The 16,425-nt window shown below is 36.3% G+C and overlaps 1 protein-coding gene across 13 annotated transcripts in view; it reads right to left on the bottom strand.

The window, feature by feature from the left end:
• NPAS3 (neuronal PAS domain protein 3) overlaps positions 1-16,425 on the bottom strand; it is an 821,658-nt gene that overhangs the window by 588,767 nt on the left and 216,466 nt on the right. For 7 of the 13 annotated variants that reach the window (XM_032179493.2, XM_058429731.1, XM_032179494.2 and 4 more), the window contains one exon: positions 1,152-1,396. In XM_032179493.2, coding sequence (XP_032035384.1) covers positions 1,152-1,396 — 245 coding nt within the window. Of the gene's footprint in view, positions 1-990; positions 1,042-1,151; positions 1,397-16,425 lie in introns of all 13 variants that reach the window. The other 6 variants (XM_032179491.2, XM_032179492.2, XM_058429730.1 and 3 more) reach the window with 1 other exon arrangement.

Here is a 16,425-nt window from a genome sequence, read left to right as displayed (position 1 = left end):
CCAACTGTTGCTCTAGAAGAAAATAACCTGTTACAATTTAAATTATCATTTTCCACCTCTAATATGCATAACACAATCCCCAAGTAACAAATTTACACTCTCACAGACACATATATGATCATAGCTCTTAGCACAAAATTGTAAATAATAACTGCTTTTGACCCTTCATTTCAATCTGAGTCCTACAAAAGATTACAGCTCCCCACTAGTACCCTTTCCTATCAGAGCCAAGAGTACAGGGACTTTTCCAAAGGTAGTTGGCAAGATGTAACAAAAGAAGCTAATTCTTCCCAAGAGGAAGTTGCCTGCACCTCCTCCAAATGCCCAGTTTTACTTCATGCTATGAAGTGTCTAGATACACAATTCGAACATAAGAACCTAGCAGATTATTTAGGCCATACACCTTGAATAGAACACCCTTAAAGATAGAAAACCAATGGCCAACACCACATATACATCAATAAATATATCCATGCATATTTAAATGCCAAAAATGCCATAAATTATTAGGAATTTCAGGAACACACAAGAAAATACCTGTCTTAGGCATCAAAGTGAAAAAGACCTAACATTTAAAGATACTAAGTTGTAAGAGTAACTGCATCAAGGATTTGAATAAAAAATATGTTTATATTTACAACTTTTAGGTAACATGTATATAGAGAAAATTGAAACACTAATACATAGATTGATTTTTGTTGGTCAGTAAAATCATTAATTTAAAATGCCTTCTAAAGATGGAAGAGCTCTGCTCCCTGCCTTTCTTTGGTTACTTAAGGCAGAAAATGTCAGCTCTATGCTTTAACAAATGTGTCCATACCCCACTCATGAAGAAGAATTTGTATGTAATTGTAAAACATAAATTAAACCCAAGAAGCATTTTAATGTGTCATTTCATTTTCATTTCTCTGAAATTTTACATAAAGTGACAGAATTTTAGGCTCATAGACTTTTTGAAAATAAAATAGAAAAATAAGAGGTTTATTTCACCTTCACATGGTGTCTTTCTCATGCAGAGTTCAGATTTCCACATTTGTATCCCTTTAAAGGATTTGATATGCAGGAAAAGAAGAAAGGATGATGGTAAACATTTTGTCTTACAGACCCCTACAGACCATCATATTCAGACTGAACAGTGACCTAAAACTTACCTTTTACTGATGTGTTAGGTGGAGGGCCTTCCATTCGCAAGTTCCACGGAGGGTCCCCCTGGTTAGCAAAGTCCCTCATTTTCAGATAGCTAATTGTAAGTCGAATGATGGATGCCTTGTCGAGCTGGCTGGTAATGGCTGCAGGAAGAGGCAACAACTTGGCCAATTCATAGAACTCAAAGTTTTCTTTTCCCCGGCGGGAGCGAGCAGCATCTCGGGATTTCTCCTTTCTCAATGCTTGTAAACTGAAATCAAAGGAGTGACAATGTGTGGTTTAGAATATGTGACTTTGTCATCATTCAAATACTGCTTTCTTCATATTTCTTTTTTTCCCACCAAAATTCTACCAAAAGCTATTTGAAAACTAGAGAGTGACAGTAAAATGAGTTCCAGAAAACGTCCACTAAAGCCATAAACTCTAACTCTGGCCTTACATTTTGCAAACTCAAGTCCAACGAGTAAAAATTGTGTTTTACTTGTTAAGGTTTTTTTCCTTCAATTGTCCATGCATCGAGATGTATTTATTGTTTCTAAGACCTAACAGAAGGTTCACAGGGGTGGCTTGATATTATCAACTATAAGCAATTTATAAGTTGGGCTTACATTCGTGTATCTATTTCAAACTGATATTTTTGTTCATTTAACTTTCATCAGTACGGGATCTTCATCAAAAGCAACTATTTTGAAAAATTCATTTCAATTATAATCTTGGGGAGCAGAAGGTAAACACAAATACAATTCACCTTGTCCGAATCAACAAATATGTTTCCAGCCCTCAATAAAGATCACAGCACGTTCAGTTAGATGAAGAAAACATCATATTTAAAATGAAGATTTCAATGTAATTTTATAAATGTGCTGATAACTGCTTGATAAGAGCATACTTCTTTATTAATGGACATACATTAGTAGATAGATTTTCTAAGATACTAGAGAATAAAATATATTGCCCAAAGAAGTCAAACTTTAGGATAATATAAATTTTATGTTGAAAGATAAAGCTCTCTATGGGTTATTAAAATTTATAAACATTATAGACATATTACTTCCCAGACGAGGCAACAGGTGGGATCCAGCATTTTCCTTCAACTATTCATGTGCATTTCTGTTTGAAGTCTGCTCACATTGCTGAGGGCAGAATCTGGCACAATTGAAGTTGTGTGTGAGCATCTGACAGGAGAATTCCACCTGCTCTGAATTGCTCTGTATTGTGTCTGATGAGAAATAAATTTAAAAATCAGACCACAATGATAAGTAGCTAGACAATATTTTCAGTATCAAGGTACTATTAAAATCATTTTTATGTATGCATTTTATTGAATTCTGAAAGCACTGTAAATATTTGAGTCTAGCATTCTCTTTTTCATTATGAAATAATAAGAAAGAGAGAAACGAGGAAGGAAGGAAGGCCAAAGGAAGAGATCAAAATTGGCTCAGCAGCAAGGCTCCATTCTCTTTTAATATACTATGGTGAATAATATTCCCTATTACACTACAGTATTCCTGACATTGTTTCCTGGTGTAAACACTGTATTCACTGCAGAAATCACACCTCAAATATCTTACTGAATATCTATGTAATCTAAGTAATGCCATAATGCTCTGGTCAGATACTTGCTAGGCTAATACCCAACCAGTTTTATGTTTGCTCTATTAATAGTCTACATTAGCTAACAAATGTCTTTCTCAGAATTAGACAAGTTAATGCTATCATTTTCAGAGTAACAGCAGTCTCAGGTGACAAAATCTTTGTCCCTTGATACATCTCAAGTGATAAAGTCAGGCAGAAACATTACTAATTTACAAGGAAAAGACATGTTTTGTCACTTATTTCACAATATCTGGGCCAGCCTCCATTCAATTCTACAAGTGCTCAATTTTAGCTGGTTGAAAGCTACATAAGTGAGAGATGTCTTAGAATCTGACGAAGTGTAACTAGGATCCAGGTTAACACCTTAGGATACAAGAATAGTTCGAATTCCTCCCTTTACAGAATAAAAGTAATTTATCTAACAACATTTAAGTTAGCTGTGCCAAGAGAAATTATGTCTCTGGACATATTTTCCCTAACACTTGTACGTAGGGGAAGGAGCAGCGGTTCAAGTTCAGCGCTTTATTCTTTTTGTGTTCTTGCAGTTAAATACTACTCCAGAAGGTGGGCTAAACTTACAATTTTTTTTGGTCCAGTAAGTGACTATGATGGGGCTCTAGAGCAGGGGTTACAAACTCAAGGGCTTTCAGGGTTCAGGCAGGGAATTTCAGTGAGTGAAGAGGCCTGATGGGGACTGGGAGGAATTGAAGGACAACTCTGGCCAAGAGGTAGCACAGTTTGAGCCGATGCCACTTTAGGGAAAGTCATGCCTGGTGTCACCACTTCTCGAGGACAACATCTGAACTTTTATATGCCATTTCCCAACTTTGGTATTTTAACAAATTAAAGCTTTAAAAAGTCATGCAAGCCAAATAAAACATGTCATGGTCAAACATGGATCAGGGACTCGTTTTACAACTGGGTAACAGTTTGCACAGACAATTACAGAAGTAGTTTCGTATGATGTTATAGGTAATTTTCCTTTATTCATGTCACTCAGAATGATCAAGAATGTATTTATTTGTTACCTACGTAATATGCCGTAATATTTATATTAGGAATTTATTCAACTGAAGCAAAGTAGAGGATTAAGCCATTATTCTGAAATTGATATTAATGTATAGGCTTATCCAATAATCTAAGGAAAAGATTCATCTTCATATGGGAGACAAAGCCCAAGATCACAGGGATCAACTTAATAGGCTATAAAGGATAGATATTAGAGAGATGTCTTTTCTCTATCCATTCAGGGAAGGGGAGTAAGCCGACACTAATGCCTTTGGATGCCTTGCCTAACATGTGTTCTGATGTTTTACTACTTTTCTAAAATAGCACTGGTCAGAATTTACTTTAGGTTTTTTTTTTAATCCTACCTCCTTGTTTTCTCTTCTCTACCTTGTCTTTTTCTTTTTTTAACTTTAACACACACGGTGTCCCCGTTAGAGTAAACTTCTTGGCAATAATCTTAATAACAAAGGATTTCCATGACTCACACATCACATCATTATGCAGGGACCATAGTTTAGAAGACTTTCAGAATATCACTGTGTCTGTAATAAGTAGTAACTGGTTTTGTGGGCAACTGCAATAAAGTACAGTCAAAGGATTATAAAGGTTGTTGAGATGCTGGTGTAACAGATGAAGACAAAGACCTTAAGACGATGACACTCTAGATTGTGCATTAATCTTTCACTTGCTTTTGTAAAGTAGGGCCTAGTGATAAGCAATCCTCACATTGAATTAAGAACTATATTAAAACCCAAAATAAACTTTGTATTTGTACATTTTGTTCTAAACGAAAGTATTGTGGTTTTATGTCTAGAGTACTGAAGATAGATTAGTTGTACATGAGTAAAAGGTTATAGTGCTGATCTCTGCCATCTAAAATATGATTAAACTTCAGACCCAAATAGTTACTCCCTGGGCCTAAACTTCCCATTGCGCTAATGTTCTTGCACTTCGATTATGAATAGCAGAAAAAAAAATTCTTCATGAATCCTCAGCAAATGAAAATTTCAACTCTTTTTGATGACTACATTATCCTCACAAATCATTATTACCACCAACAAAAACAACGTCAATAATTTGAAAACACACACACACACACATATGTATGTATGTATGTATGTATCTGGATATTATATGCATTATTGTGTGTGTGCATATAAATATATAGATAGGAGAAAGAGTAAATGATTTTCAGATTCTCAAATGTAGTCCATCACACCAACCAAAAGGCTAATAATCTAATGTCTATCATTTTGGGGTTTTTTGAGATGGAGTCCCACTCTGTCACCCAGGTTGGAGTGCAGTGGTTCGATTTCGGCTCACTGCAACCTCCACCTCCCAGGTTCAAGTGATTCTCCTGCCTCAGTCTCCCAACTAGCTGGGACTACAGGCATGTACCACCATGCCCAGCTAATTTTTCATGTTGGCCAGGCTGGTCTCAAACTCCTGACCTCAAGTGATCCGCCCACCTTGGCCTCCCAAATTGCTAGGATTACAGACCTGAGCCACCACGCCCAGCCTAATGTCTATAATTTCTTCTTATTAGAGAATGGATTGTGAAGCTAGCCAGCCTGGGTATAAATCCTGGTTTTGTTATTTACTAATTATGTACATTTGAGGTGCCTTCTATTGCCTCACTTTTTCTCATCTGTGAAATGGGATAATACTCTACTTTATAAGGTTGTCATTAGAATTAAGTCAAATGAGTCTTTTTTTAATAAAATCTTTACAATGGTGCCTGACACATAGTAATGCTATATAAGACATGTTAAATGAAACCTAAGCTCACTTCACATTGATTGTTCTTTCCTTCTAATGCCTGCAATGCTCATTAATAATGTGCACTCTCTTCTCACTAATACAATTCCTATTCCTTGGTTCTGACATAACATATTTTTCCTTTTAATATAGTCCTCATTTTGTCTATGGTCTAACTCATTGTATACCCATAAGTGTACTTAATGAGTTGTTCAAATAAAAATGTATTTAATTAGTGGATGCTTAAAGATTTATAAATTTTTTTGTGCAGGGTCATAAGGAGCCATTTTTTTAGTACAATAACAGATAAAAGGTGACATTCAATTGCAGGACAAGCAATTTTGTTTATATTATAAAATGAGTATCTAAACAGCTGTTACAAGAACAGATTACCCAGGAAGATTGTGAAAATGTCTATTGAAGGTTTTTAAATGGCAATGATAATTATTAATCAGGAGTCTATGTGTACTTCTAGACAAGATGATCTTTCAAAAGATCACAAACCTAAAAGTTCTCTTGAAAATCAGGCAAAGCCCCAGATCCAGGACCATGGAGAGCTCATCCAGGACCAGCGGTGCCCAGAAGTGGGGAAGCTGGACAGCAGCTGCCTCCTCAACTTCTATTTTTGGGGGCAAGGTCGAATCATGAAATTCTTTTCAAGCTAGAAGCCAGCAAAATATATCCCCAAAAAAGTTTGAAAAAAGGGGTGCTACTGCTATCAAAAAGCCAATATTATGAAACTGACTCAATTTGCAATCTTTGTGAATCTACCATGAAGCTGGATAAGGGGTCAATTGTTTACTCGGCCACTTGTCCACAGTGGGAAAAACAGATAGCTTTGGACTTGATGACTTATTTAATTAAAAAAGCTAAGTTATCCTTTGTGGTTGATCAAATTTAGCTTTGAAAAATTGATTACTTCGGTTTCCCACTTCACAGTGATGGTTATAGTGATTATGGAAATAACATAGCTGTACATCCACAGAGGATAACAAGGATTAAAAATAGGTAGGCACAGAGTACAGAAGCCAACTTAACCAAATGTTTCTTCCTCTTCAGTGATTTCTTCATAGTCATATTTTAATCAACTTTTAAATAATTTATTTTTATGAAGGAGGTTCAGATACTGACCTTATTGACAGATCCACACTATCTCTATGTGAAAATCCTTCTCCAAGCTATAGTTTGAACACATAACACCTTCACATAAACTTTTAGAATATAATATCTAGTCTTTATAAAAGAGCATGGCAGGTTTTGGTTATCTAACTATAGGGTAAAGGAGAAGCAGGGTCAAAACCATTTTAAATTTTACCTTTTTAAAGTACTTCTAAGGAGCCAGACAGACAGGTTTTTATGGATTTTCCTACTTGTTTTGCTTAGGAGAACCTAGCACTACAGACTTCTACTATTTATCAATTAATCTGGCATGCAGCCTCAAAGGAAGAAGGTCGACCTGTATTAAAAATGCAGCCATCAAAAATTCATCAAAGGCTTCAGCATTTTAACTCATGAACCTTTGAACACCTGCATACTTGTCAGATCTCTGGTCATAGTTAACGGTGAAATCTATAGTTACTCCAGTAACTACACTTGCCCTAACATGAGCCGAATGAGGAGCCTTCCTAGGGAAAAAGTACAGTAAAGATTCTATAAGCAATGCTTGCCCTTCCTTCATTACTTTTAGTTAAACAGCCTACCCCACATTGACATTACATAGAGCTCAAAGTCAATCAAATCAGCTTTCTTCAAAGGAAAAAAATTCTTCCAAGAGTATTTTTTTTGGCATGGTTGTAAATATCAGCTTTCTTATAAGGTAACGGTAATGTAATTGAGAAATGCACAAACAACTGTTATCTGGTAGGATTATGCACAACAAAGATCACAAATTGAAGTAGTTTAATGCTCTCGAAAAAAGATAATAATTTCAGAAATCTTCTTTAATGTGTAAAGAAAGCTGGATAGTATATGCTGGAAGTTAAAACTGGAACCTTCAAGTTCAAGGTAAGAACTCTGCTGCTTAACTAATGCAGTGCTCATAGCTGTCATCATTAATTTATGTTAGCCTCTGTAAACATCAAGAGTATAATAGGCCAATTTCACAACTAAATATAGATGCACATTTTGCCCTTATATAAATGGCAGATTGCTGCTGTAGATCATCACTGCAGAAACACGTCAGTAAAGATGCACTCTTTGATGGTCTGATGCTCACACAATATATAAAACCAGTTGTAATGGTTGTTTGAAAGCAAAGTGTAACATAGCAGCAAAATTTCATTTGTTCCACAAACTCAGGATATATTAAGCTTGGCTGACAAAGACTGTTTGATGTGCTAAATCAGTTTGACCTTCATTCTTGCTTTATTTTTCTCATTTAACATGTGAAATGACCATTATTTTCCACATGTAGGAAAATATGAAATTGATTGCTTAAAAATATGTCAAAAAACATCTGCAACTGCTAACATTTGATAAAGTATCAAAATCAAGATGTATACTTAGTTTTTAAACTAAGATATATTCTGATGGGATAATCCTGATCCATTTGACTTGTGGTAAAATAGATCAAAAGAGTAATTAAAGCCATTCAACTGAATGCCTTCCCTCATCTTCAGAAAATGCCTTGTGTATGTTTGAACTTAATAATTAAATTAATTGGTTTTAGCCAATGAGCATTTTCATTCTTAACACTTTAAATAAGAGGATTTAATTCCAGAATGAGTCATTAGAATAGTAATAAAGAACGCTGAGAGGTCTGCACAGTCCTTTTCAACTGATGTTCACCTTGATTCAAATAACCCTTGAATAAACCACAGCAAGACCAAACTATTCATTGTATGCTTTGGTGTCTGCCAAAAACCTCATGAATCAAAGTGTTTTGTTCTTCATTTTCCCCCAGAACTTTAAGCTATACAACTGGCAGTTCCATAATAACGGAAAAAAACTGCAGTTTTATCAAGTAATTTCTTTCCACCCAATAAATTGCACTTTACCTTGAAGCAACTTGTATATTTCACACCTTAAATTTTTATTTACCAAATCAGCTAATCACTTCACAATTGAACTCAGAACAAAAAAAAATTATCAATTAAAGTGGTTGAAACTCCTGCAAATTATCATTTAGGAATGAAGTAATTGCTTTCATCAGGGCAGAAAAGCCCGCCAGAACAGAAATGTCACTTTAGATTAGTGTTCTCACTCCTGAAGCTATGGATGACACAGCTGATATAAGACTAAATGCCAAGACCAATCAATTGCTTTTGTGGCTCTGCTCTGAGCTGCTGTAAAAGGGGCCATTTTCTAGGATCTACTCTTCATTATAGTAAATGCTATCTCCTTGGTAACATAATTCCATTTCTCATAAATTCTGTCTGAGAGCATTGTCCTAACAATGGATGTTTGTGGAAAAGAATGCTGTTGGTTTAATGCACAGAATTAAGTGTGAATGGCTGTCAAACTGCTATAGTTTACTAGTTCTTAAACATAAATTGAAGTCTTATACATTAAAAAGAATTCTTAAGGATAAATGAATGTCCTGAACAAGGGTAAAACATTGTACTTGAAGGTTCTGTGCCACTGGTTTACAATTTGGACTATTCTAGTATTTATCTGTCCTGTACATTAAATCAATCAGTTCACACCCAGAGATGGGTGAACACTTTCCTTACTTTCTCAGCAGTGCAGTTTGCAAATGCGAAAACTCAGAAGCAAATATGGACTTATTAGGCAACTGCATGGGATTTGTGAATAGCCACAACTCTGTGTGTGTGTGTGTGTGTGTGTGTGTGTGTGTGTGTAATGTTCTTTGAGCTGAGAACTTCCTGGAAAGCATCCAGATCTTAATCTGTATTGTTCATCCCCCCGAAGTTACAAGAATCTGGGTTGCAGGCTCCAATTAAAAGGAAATTGAAGAAGCTAATATAGTGAGAAAGCAGCAATTCCCTGCACTGCTCTCTTCAGGTCCGAAGTTTAGAAAGAGATTCAGGATCACAGGTCTTTGCCCGACATGGGATAAAGCCTTTCTCATTCTGGTGAGCACACGTGTAACTTCCATTAACAGTAACAGGAGTCGTGAGCACACATTGAGAGGAAAGTCCACAGCTAAATATTTGAAAGGGTCAGAGCATCTCTGCAGAAAGGAAAAATGAGGGAACTGTGGGCACCCTTTGTCGGCAGGACATTTCACTGACCATGCAAAGGGCAATTGCTGGAATTTCTACCACTCCAAAGAACTATAGTACTGTTTTTCATAATATCAATAACAGGAAAGGATGCACGTTATTTCTGCTTTTTTAACAATATACAGCACCATCATAGAACATCATGGAACCTAATATAATGATAAACATGAATATGTTTGAAAGCTTACTATATTTCAGTCAAGGTCCAAGTGTTTTCAACATCATCTAATTCATGGTTGCCAATATCAGCAATGAAGGGGAAAACTGGTAACAGTGACTATGGAAGGTAGTAGTCTACGCTGGATACGACTGATGCTAAAAACAGCATTGTTTTCAGCAGGGGAGCACTGTATGAGTTTTTAAATTTTCCCTCCAACTTTCTACACCCATCCCCCGAAACTGGGAGTTTTCTTGTTTTAGAGAGGGCTTTCCCTGGATGCTGGACTTTAGGTGCTAAAAACAGGACATTCCTGGGCAAACCAGGATCCTTGGTCCTCCCATAAGTCTTATTGTCTCACAAAAAAATTAAAACAGAGGAGGAAAAGTAACTTACCTAAGGCCAAGGATGGTTGGAGATGGCATTTGAACCTTGGCCAGATAACTCAAGCCCTTATCACTAATGTGCAATATTGCTGCTGTAGGAACAAAATCCTCGTGATTCCCTTTTCTCTATTATATTTATATGACAATTAAGTCACTGATAAAATTTTATTTAATTTATAATCACCCATATAAATTTCATAATAATTGTTATGAAAACTTAATTCCTTAATGAAATATCCAATAAAACCCCTATTTTCAGGCTTATAAACACCTATTCCAATTTGGAGTAGATAGATTTGCTGTTAATTGCTATAAGTCCCAAACTAAATTGCTTTGGAATTCAAATTCAAATGACCTTTCTAGAGGGAAAATTCATTTTTTCTTTTAATTTTCTTTAAGTGTGATTTCAAACACTTCTGAAAGCACAACTAAGAGGAAGAAAGCTTCTGAAGACTTTCCAGCTTGATATAACACATTTGGAAGGGAGAAAGCATGCTTTGACAAGTTTAAAGATCTTTATGTATGAATAATTTAAGTTATGGTCATGTGAATACTAGCAAACATAGCACATGCTTTACTTGACACCAATGAACACACCATTACACTTTATCCACATTCCTTTGTGAAACAGAGATCACTAAGTAAAATGGTTCCTCTTTTTAAACACTACAACTGAGAATACAAGTTCATCAGCCTTAAGAAACTGTATACTACTTCTCTCACTTATGTTTTTTTAAGACACATACTGTTATTTCACCTTTCATCCAGATTCCAAAAGCACATGTATGGTTGCCAGGAGCCTAAATTATTACAATTTCTAGAAAACAATTTAGCAACTACATATCCAAAGGCTTAGAAATTTGTCTACTTTAGGCCCATGCTAACTTATAGAAAACCTTAAGAAAAAATAACCAAGTATGTAAACAAACATATTGCCAAAAAGGATATTTACTGCATTTTTAATAAGCTTTAAAAATAAAGTATGGGATAATCTCAAGATACTGAACAAGTATCTTGAAAAATATTCAATGGCTTAGAAAATACTTTACAATATGTTCAACAATAACTGGCAGTTTATAAAGCAGCATGTGTTGAGATCATACAACCATAGCTATATATCTTTACCTATAAAGATATAGAGATAATATATACCCATGTGCTATGTTTGCTACTATTCACATGACCAAATCTGAATGAACCGCTACAAATCAAAATATTAAGACTGTTTATTTCTACATGGCAAGACCATTTCTTTTGCATATAGGGTGTGGAGGCTAACTATTTGCTGGACTTTCTTCAGTAAACTTTTTAATATAAAAATTACTTTCTGAAAAAATGAAAAAATAATTTATTGGATCCAAATTGAGCATGAGAAGTGCCTTGATGCTTAAAGGCATTTTGTTCCCAATAAATGATTGACCAAACAGTGCTATCAAATGCCATCCTTTCCCTACTTTTTGCAATAGTAGGGCCTGAGAAGTATTTGGAGAAAATGCTTGGCTTGGTCACACGCCTCTAAAAGAGAGCTGGAATTGGAATAGCTGGGAGAAGTCTTCGTCCCTTCTCAAGTTATCCCACAAGGGTCTTAACCAGACGATTGAGTCCGTTAGAAGGCAGCCAGGGTTTCTATGTCCTTTATGGCTCCCTCGGAATCCCAAAGCAGTGCTTTGCTCAGTGTATAATTTGCCGGCTGCTGGTTGGGGATGGAATGTGATTCCATTCAGTAATTGACTTTTTCCGTGTGTCGCACCCTTGAAAACCTGATGGCAGCTACAGGCTCTTACGGAGGAGAAAACGTATACAAATCAACACACAACATATTGCACAGACTGTGCTTCCTGAACCACGTTCTCAGATCCTGTCCCAAGTCTGGGTTAAGAAGCTGCCAAAATAGATGGTATCTTGGGGTCTCTACCAAGCCTTGTAACACAGACCTAACTACTGTAATTACAGTCATTCTTTCCTTTTTCATTGACTACTGTACTTCCCATCTCTAATAGGTTTGGCCCTGCTGGTAGGGTGGCTCTATGGCATGAGACTACATATATAAGGAGCCTAAATGTTTTTATGTGGCATGGATTACCATGTAAGATTTAATTTGAAGAGTCATGATATTTCACATAGAAACGTTTAAAGTGAGACAACACAGGAAATGCCTGTTTCTAGGCTTCCATCACTCAGGAACCAAGTCTTCCCTGGACCCTACACACGTTTAAAAAAGTGCTCAGTCCACTTATGCAGCCAAAAGACACATGAAAAAATGCTCATCAGCACTGGCCATCAGAGAAATGCAAATCAAAACCACAATGAGATACCATCTCACACCAGTTAGAATGGCGAACATTAAAAAGTCAGGAAACAACAGATGCTGGAGAGGATGTGGAGAAATAGGAACACTTTTACACTGTTGGTGGGACTGTAAACTAGTTCAACCATTGTGGAAGACAGTGTGGCGATTCCTTAGGGATCTAGAGCTAGAAATACCATTTGACCCAGAAACCCCATTACTGGGTATATACCCAAAGGATTATAAATCATGCTGCTATAAAGACACATGCACACGTATGTTTACTGCGGCACTATTCACAATAGTAAAGACTTGGAACCAACCCAAATGTCCAACAATGATAGACTGGATTAAGAAAATGTGGCACATATACACCATGGAATACAATGCAGCCATAAAAAAAGATGAGTTCATGTCCTTTGTAGGGACATGGATGAAGCTAGAAACCATCATTCTCAGCAAACTATCACAAGGACAAAAAACCAAACACCGCATGTTCTCACTCATAGGTGGGAATTGAAGAATGAGAACACTTGGACACAGGAAGGGGAACATCACACACCAGGGCCTGTTGTGGGGTGGGGGAGAGGGGAGGGATAGCATTAGGAGATATACCTAATGTAAATGACGAGTTAATGGGTACAGCACACCAACATGGCACATGTATACATATGTAACCGGCACGTTGTACACATGTACCCTAAAACTTAAATTATAATAAAAAACAAAAATAAAAAAAAATTAAAAAAAAAAAGACATGGTCCTACTAGCCTCAGAAATTAAGTAGCACAGGAGTAAGAGACATTCTTTAGGACTTTTTTCTTGCAAACCAAAATGACATGGGCACTGAAGTCATGCATGCCTTGCCTTCAATCCCTTCTTATCAATTAAAATCTGTGCCATCATTGGCAACTCACTTTATTTCATGAGCTACAATGTCTTTATCTGAAAAGTAAATACAGTAATGTTTAACTTGCAATGTCTTTGTGAAGATTAAACAGTGTAATGTGTAATGTAATGTCTAAGAAATAGTAGTCAAGAAAGGCCACATGTCTTCACATAATGGGAATAGACACCATAAAATCGGGGAAGAAAATTATATGTCAAAAAAAGACTTTTCTTATGATATTATTCAAAACATACTACAGAAGTTCTAACAGAGTAAGTTCTTGAAAATCAATTGCAAGCTGCCCTGAGCTTAAACAAAGAATTTTTCAGTAAAAGGGAAAATTTCACTTTGAAATAATGCAGACTAATGATACCATCTTTCCATGATTACTTAAGAACCAACTGAGATAATCAGGAGAAATCATACATGTGGGTGGGTTTATTTTTCAAAAAAAAAAAAAAAAGACATGAATATTTGCTTAAAATTGTTTTTTATTTTAAATATTTATCTCAGTAGTTAGGATATTAATGAGCATACTCAATGTAAGAAATTTTCTCCAGATTTCTATCACTACAAATAAAACTTTATTATTCTTCATTTTAAAAAAAGTGCTCAGTCCTCCGATAGGCTCCTACTCCTTTATTAGGTGCTAGTCCTGTCATAAAAATCTGCCTTTGAGGCATTACAAATTAGTTATTCTAACCAAGTCTGCTTATGTAACGGGATGACAAATATCGGTAACATTTCTCTCTTTTTTTTTTTTAAAGACAGGGTCTTACTATGTCATCCAGGCTGGAGTGCAGTGGTGCAATCTCGGCTCACTGCAACCTCCGCCTCCCAGATTCAAGCAATTCTCCCACTTCAGCCTCCCAGGCAGCTGGGACTCTAGGTGTGCACCACCACACCTGGCTAATTTTTGTGTTTTTCAGTAGAGATGGGGTTTGGCCATGTTGGTCAGGCTGGTCTCAAACTCCTGACCTCAAGTGATCTGCCCACCCCAGCCTTTCAGAGTGTTGGGATTACAGGCCTGAGCCAACACACTGGGCCCAGTAACATTTCTATGTAGAAAACAAATGTTTAAAATATGTAACATAAACATAAAATAATTAGGCACATTTTAAAAATTTATTGCATGAGCTTGCAAGTTGCTCATGGAAAAACAAAAGATTGTATCATAATATAAGTACATATAAAACTGAAAAGTTTCAGTTATCTTAATTGAAAGTCAGCACTGAATTTCCGGATTTTGAACAAATCATTAAAGTAACATTAATAGTAACATTAATCCCAACTGTTGAGAGTTCTCAGATGGAGGAAAGCACATGATTTGGAAGCTGATGTAAAGAGACTACTTAATTGAAATGGGGCAATGAAAGCCAGCAATTTTCTCAATGTGCCCCCATCACAAAGCCTCCACAAATAACTTTAGTATCAGAACCTATAATCCACTGAATAATTGGTTGAAATACACAAAATGTGTACTACATGACTGAGCATTTCTCCCTGAACTGAGAGCTCAACATGATCCTTGACCAAGGCAGATATCCTGTTGCCTGCCTGTCACAGGACGCTTTATGTGAGCCCTTTCTTAAATATACCGGTCTTCTCTCTGCATTTTATTTGGTTTTGTTTGGGCTGAGATATTCATCTCAAAAGGTTTCTCCTCAAGGTGTCCTTTTGAGTTATCAGGCAACAAAAGATCACTAACTCTTCAGCTTCACTTCTGAAAATGGCAGTGATTCTCAACAGCACCTTCACAAAGACAGTGTGGACTTCAACGAGCCACCAGTGTGGACAGTGTTGCCAACGAGCAATGGGGCAACATGGCCATGTTCCCATGGATGTAGAACTGAGTCACTTTCCAAACACACACACACACACACACACACACACACACACACACACACACACACACACACGCCCCATTGTTAGGGGAGTGAATTTTATATACAGCTGCCTCTAGCTATAACTTCACCAATTAGTCAACACTTCCAAACTTCTTAGAGGTAGTATTTGAGCTTTACTAGCATTAGATAAAGTTGGCATTTTATTAAGTGTCCCAGGATGGTCCTTCAAATGCCTTCTGTCTTTCTCTCTCATTTTCTTCTATTTGATTTCTTCTCAGAATCATTCATTTGGATTAGTCATATCTCATCTCATAAAATTCATATATGTAAGAAGAGTGGTATAGCTTGGTTGTTTTTTATTCGTTTTCTGAAATGGTTAGACTATTGTAAATGGATTTAAAGTAAGGGTCACAAAAACTCAAATACTTGCAGGATCAAAGAAAATTATGCAAATGAGCAAAGATGACTAGGTGAAAGAAAGCAGTGCAAGCACGATGATTAGTGGAAACTGGATCTCACTGCTGAATAGTAACAGGGAACGGTGGGTCCTGTGGAAAACTGGAAAGCACCCACCCAGCACATAGGGGATATTCATTATTCATGAAAACATTTGTTACTAGATTGGAATGTGGCCCCAAAGTTGCCAGATCTTCCTTTCAGAAAGAAGCCAAATATCCAGGTTTTTTTTTTAATGTGAAGTCTTCCAGTTTTTGAAAGCATTGGCATCTTATTTTAAAAATGAACTCTTTGTAGGCCCCTTATGATTCTCGTTTGGTTTGTGGCAATTAGCAATCTGTGGTTTAGTACCATTAATAACCTTTCCCGGGAGTGGGATTTAATTACGGGGCACATAAAGGTATGGGTATGAAGATTTTCAGTAAAGCCAGGTGACATTAAAGATATGGCAAAGAGGCATAAAATGGAGGAAAATGAAGAAAGCTGAACTTAGAAGAAAAGAAACCGTAATTATTAACAGTAGTTTCCTCTGAGTGATAGTGTTTCTGCTTTTACTTTTCTGTTTTACAAATTTACTATAAACTATCAAAGTTAGATAAAGTTACTATTTTATGGGGCTTAGTCTATTAGTAAAAGTACCCCAGAGAGTGGAAAATAATTATACGTATATATTTAGGTTGGTGCAAAAGTAATTGCGGTTTTTGCAATTGC

Source organism: Hylobates moloch, unplaced genomic scaffold (assembly GCF_009828535.3).
Source record: "Hylobates moloch isolate HMO894 unplaced genomic scaffold, HMol_V3 SCAFFOLD_16, whole genome shotgun sequence".
Lineage (NCBI taxonomy): Eukaryota > Metazoa > Chordata > Mammalia > Primates > Hylobatidae > Hylobates > Hylobates moloch.
Note: the sequence above shows the minus strand (reverse complement) of the source record. Positions and strands in the feature narration are given on the sequence as shown.